Source organism: Vollenhovia emeryi, unplaced genomic scaffold (genome assembly GCF_000949405.1).
Source record: "Vollenhovia emeryi isolate VEMERY1.0 unplaced genomic scaffold, V.emery_V1.0 DF939548.1, whole genome shotgun sequence".
Lineage (NCBI taxonomy): Eukaryota > Metazoa > Arthropoda > Insecta > Hymenoptera > Formicidae > Vollenhovia > Vollenhovia emeryi.
In genome coordinates, this window is record NW_011966818.1 from 1 (window position 1) to 5,540 (window position 5,540).

At 47.6% G+C, this 5,540-nt stretch overlaps 1 protein-coding gene across 1 annotated transcript; it reads right to left on the bottom strand.

Moving 5' to 3' along the window:
• Positions 1 to 3,691: 3,691 nt before the first annotated feature.
• LOC105557252 lies at positions 3,692 to 4,492 on the bottom strand. Its single transcript, XM_012004435.1, has one exon. It carries the CDS (start codon positions 4,490 to 4,492, stop codon positions 3,692 to 3,694), a length of 801 nt encoding a protein of 266 aa, XP_011859825.1.
• Between the last annotated feature and the right edge of the window lie 1,048 nt (positions 4,493 to 5,540).

Consider the following 5,540-nt stretch of genomic DNA (forward strand, 5'->3'; position numbering starts at 1 on the left):
AACTTTTCCCATATAGATAAGATGGTAGGTTGTAAATACGGATGGGGTGGGGGAGGGGCGGGGGAGGGGAAGGGGGAGGGGCGGGGAGGGGGGAGGGCGCGCGCAGCGCGCCGTGCTAAACGCATTTGCAACTTACACATAAACCAAACTTTTTTTGTTAATAACTTTTTAACGAGCAACGAGCGACGGCTAAAACCTTCTGAGGGTCACTCAGGAGGGTGACCTTGACCTTGACCTTGAAGGTCAAGGTCGTAGGAGCTGGGTCCCCTATTCGGCACTTTTACCTTAATTTCTTATGAATGAAGTAATTTTTTCTCTTTAAAACTTCATCCTATTTTTTCTATATTCCAGTTTCCAAAATTTATTGCTATCTATCTTGCTATTTATCTTTTTCTAATTTTTTCGTTTTTTCCCAAATCTTAAATTCCATTTAGTACAAATATCTATCCAATCCAATAGAAATTCTGCATTTTATAACGCAATTAAACCTACAACTATCTTTTATTAACTGTAGTTAAAATTATTTATTCCTACATACACAGAAATACAAGACAAATGGAATACGGCTGTGTTTAGCAGAAGGTACTTAATGATTATATTGAATTTAACCACTATTTTCAGGCACGACTACGTTATTATTCATCCGGACGAGACCCCCGGCTTAATTATGATTAAACTTCACTTGGTAAGTTCGTTTAATCTCTAAAATAAATGTGCAAAGAATAATTAGTATTTGTAACATAACAAAATAGTAATATTTTTTATAGAAAAGAACAGATATATTCAAAATTACATATAATATTAGATGTATTTTTGGTAAATATGCAGAATAAGTCACACGTCACCGATTTCCTCGCCACTTAGATATGTTGTAGGGGAGAGTTTTCTGAGTAATTCCCCGCAAGAATCAAGTGGGGGACGGCATTGGTTTAGGAGATATAACAAATTGAAAACTAAAAATTTTAATACTTTTTCTTAGTAATTTTTATTAAAATGCCTGTGTAACTACTTTAAAATCATAAACAAACTACCGTTTTCATTTACAAGGTCACACCTGCCCCCTCCCGCACCAATCGGTACGGGTTGACACACACACACGCGCGCGCGCGCACGCTTAATTCTTCTCGCGGCGCAGACTGACCGAGCAAGCGAGATCCACTCTACAACTCAGACATGGTTTGGGTATGGTTATATTTTAACGAAGTGGAGCCCCCCCGAAGGGGGGGGGCGGAACATACTGTCTCCACGCATGTATTTCCACCATTGTACTGTACCACATGGGTTTGCAACTTTCCACGTGAAGCGAGATCCACTCCACACCTCGGACATAGGGTGGGTAGGGTTATTTTTAACGAAGCGGAGCCCCCCCGAAGGGGGGGCGGAACATACTGTCTCCACGCATACATTTTTCTACCCACATATAAGTCACTCCCCTCCACCAAATGTAGATAGAAAAATGTATGCGTGAAGACAGTGTGTTTCGCCCCCCCCCCTTCGGGGGGGCTCCACTTCGTTAAAACTAACCCTACCCATCCTATGTCAGAGATGTGGAGTGGATCTCGCTTCATGTGGAAAGTTGTAAACCATGTGGAACCGTACAACGCGTGGAATTAGTTTTGCCCTCCCACCGCCCTTGCTCTTTCCTTACCTGCGTTCAATACTGAAGGTAAATAAAAGCATTTATTGTACATAGGATGTCAGAAAATTATATTTTAGTGGTTAAACATTTTTGTTTATAACTTTTTAATAAACACCGACCTGTCGCAGTACAGCGTGGAGCTGGTTCCGGGAATTGGTATTTTCTGGAGTCTGAGTGAAGAAGTTTCCTTCAGGTAGTCCTGTATCTCGGTGTCTTCTTCTTGTGCTTTGGCCAAGTCCTCCAGATTAACTGCGGTCTGAATACTCTCGATACGAGAGAGAGCGTCTGCGACCGTATTATCCTTGCCGGCGATATGACGGATATCGGTCGTGAATTGACCAATGTATTGTAGGTGCCGGGCTTGTCTGGGGGAGCTGTGAAGGAGATCCTGGTTGAAGGCGTATGTGATCGGCTTGTGATCTGTGAATACGATAAAGAATCTTCCTTCCAGCATATGACGAAAGTGTTTAATCGCCATATATATTGCTAGCAGCTCCCTGTCGTATGGGCTGTACTTTCGTTGAGCCGGATTGAGTTTTTTGCTGAAGAAGGCTAGTGGTTGCCAATCTTCTCCGACTCGTTGTTGAATTACTGCTCCTATGACGGTATCAGATGCATCTGTCGTAAGTGTGACTTCTGCATCTTGCTTAGGGTGCGCCAGCAGAGTAGCCCTTGAGAGACTGCTTTTGCATTTTTCGAAGGCCTCGTCTAATTCCGTAGTCCAGGTAATGGGAGCCTTCTTTTTAGTTTTGGGCCCGCTGAGTAGACCGTTTAATATTGTCTGGTCCTGTGCGGCCTCGGGAATGAATCTTCGGTAGAAGTTCAGTGTGCCCAGGAACTGTCGCATCTGTTGGACGTTTTCCGGCCTGGGAAATTGTTTGATTGCCTCGACTCTATCTGCGGGAGGTCGTGTGCCTTCAGCTGAGACCTCGTATCCCAGGAACAGAACCTTGTCGGCTCCGAAAACACACTTAGCCGGGCTTAGTAATATGCCGTTCTCTTCCAAGCGTTTAAAAAGTGTACGCAGGTGTTTTTTGTGTTCCTCTTCGTTGCTAGAGGCGACTAAGATGTCGTCAATGTATGCATAGCAGAATTCCAGGTCGCTGATAATCTCGTTGATGAAGCGCTGGAACGTTTGTGCTGCGTTGCGAAGTCCGAACGGCATAAAGAGGAATTCAAAGAGTCCGAAAGGCGTAGTCATTGCCGTTTTCGGAACGTCTTCGGGGTGTACTGGGATCTGATTGTACGCTCGTACAAGATCCAGTGTAGAGAAGATTCTGCTGCCGTGGAGGCGTTGTGAAAAATCCTCAATATGTGGGATAGGGTAGCGGTCGGGGATGGTCCTCGCGTTTAGTCTCCGGTAGTCTCCACAGGGCCGCCATGTATCCCCTTTTTTCGGCACCATGTGTAGTGGCGTCGTCCAGGGGCTCTTCGACACACGTATGACCCCCTCTTGGAGCAAGAGGTCGAACTCCGCCTTGGCTGCCTTGAGTTTGTCGGGGACGAGTCTTCGTGGACGGCAGGCTTCAGGTGGGCCGTCCGTCGTCTTAATGTGATTCCTGGTAGCGTGTTTCGCTTTCCGCGTCCCGGCAGTAGCCCGCGTAATCCCGGGAAATTCTGCCAAGATACGATGGTAGTCGTTCTCTATTGCCAGCACCTTGATGGATTGCGTGGTTCCTTTTTCTGCCGTGCCTTTTGTGCGTAGCTCCGTTTTTCCATCTAGGAGAAGGCCTCGCTGTAGATCGGGTAACAGGTGATAGTGTGACAGGAAGTCAGCTCCGATGATGGGTACTGTGACGTTGGCGACGATAAAGCGCCAAGGGAAAGCACGTCGTAACCCGAGCTCCGGCTGCAACGTAAGCCAGCCGTATGTGTTTATTGTAGAGCCGTTAGCAGCGAAAAGTTCGTATGTGGAAGACGCCGTGTAGCCCGCTGTCATAGAGCGTGGATATATACTGACGTCGGACCCTGTGTCAATGAGAAATCGCTTCTTGGTATCCCGACACGTTACGAAAAGGCGGCGTTGTGAAGGGACGAGTCGGCTTGCCGCCGCTAGTGACTCCCCTTTTCGTTTTCCGATTTGTAGGTGCATGGCTGAGTGCATTTCTTAGCTTTCTCGCCGAATCTGTTGTGATAATAACAGTGCTTGTCATTATCTGTGCTCTTTGTCGGTTTCTGGCTGCGACTTCGGCTTCGTTTTCTCTCAGATTTCTTGTCCCGTTTCTTGTCTCGGGAAAGATGCGTGGTGAGAGAAGCAACTTGCTTAGTTAGAGCCTCTACTTTTGCTTCGAGAAAGGTTGCTGCAGGTGTGGACGTAGAAGCTACCACTGCCTTGTTCGTCATCTCGTGGATGCGATCGGCTTGCACTGCTACATCGTTAAGAAGGTCGTCGGTCCTGGTGGCTAGAATCATCTGAGCCTGTTGTGGAAGTCTTCCCAGCCAGAGCGTGCGTAAGAGAGAATCTGGAACATTATTTCCGGCCAGGGTACGGAGATGTCGCAAAAATTGTGATGGTTTGCGATCTCCTAACTCCTCTAGCTCTAAGAGCTGTCGTATGCGCTGTTCTTGGGAGACAGACATCCGCTGTATGAGCGCTTGCTTCACCGCTTCATATTTCTCGTTCGCGGGAGGCTGAGTGATTACGTCTTTAATCTCTTTGATTTGGTTTGAATTTAATTGCGATAGAGCGTACGAATATTTAGTGGAATCTTGGGTAATTCCGCTAATCGTAAATTGGCATTCTAACTGTGCGAACCATAGTTCCGGTTCGTCGTTCCAGAAGGGGGGTACGCGCACAGCGACTTTGTGTACGAGGCTTTCAGCCGTAACTTGTACTCCACCGTCTTGCGGCATTTTTAAACCTTGCGATCACGTCGGGGTCACCAATTTATGGGGCTTACTTCGCTTTTACTCTATGGTAGGAACGCCCAAGAAAGTGGATCGCAAGGGAGGAAAGTAATTCTTCGACTCTTTTTCTTTTTGTTAATTATAATGACTAGTATATCATTTTATTGCGGAGTATATTATAGGATACAGGTAGGTTAGATACGTCTAGGAGTATACAGGGAGTATGGGCTATTTCGAGCCTGACCGCCGCGTTTTTTTGTTTGCGTAAACGCTTCCCGTTTAGTGATGAGCGGGAACGATGTCGCCGGTTTCGGTAAGGAGCGGGATCCGTCTGTGTGCCAAAATCGCACAGGGACGGTACTGTTTGTGTCATCAGACTACGGAAGGTTCTGGGTGGAATATTCTCCACGTAGTCTGATGGGGACAGGACGGCTCGTGGTGTGAGAGGCCTTGAACGCTTCGGGGTTCCACAGATGGTAACGGGCGAAGGTGTCCGCGGTGTATTGGGCTTTTTGAAGAGAGCGGGAGATGGAGTCCGCGGAGTAGGAGATGGAGTCCGAGGAGCAGGAGGCGGAGTCCGTGGATCCGGAGATGGAGCCCGTAGAGTAGGAGAGGGAGACTGTGGAGCTGGAACCTTATTAGCCTCGTCGTGTCCGCCGGCGTTTGCGGTATTGGTTCAAGGGTATAGGCCGTGTCTTCTTCTGTACCGGTAGCCAGTCGTCCTGACTCGGCGGAATTGGCCGTTCGGCTTTCCAGGGTCGCGATCTCTTGTTCCTGGAATCAGTGTCTATAACGAAAGTACAGGGTTAGTATCTCAATTGAAACGTGTTGCCTTGAGTCTATGCGATTGACGCAGATCTTCACTCACGATGCAGCGATTTACGCTTTATTGGCGAAACCACGGCGCCTAGAAGTGAAGCGATCCAGCGCTTATGGTGCGGCTCGGGCGCACGAGTAGAGCGACTAAGCGCTTGGGGCGTCCAAGGCGCCTGAAGTAGAGCGACTTAGCGCTTATATGTCCGAAGGAGAGCGACTCAGCGCTTATAGAACCGAT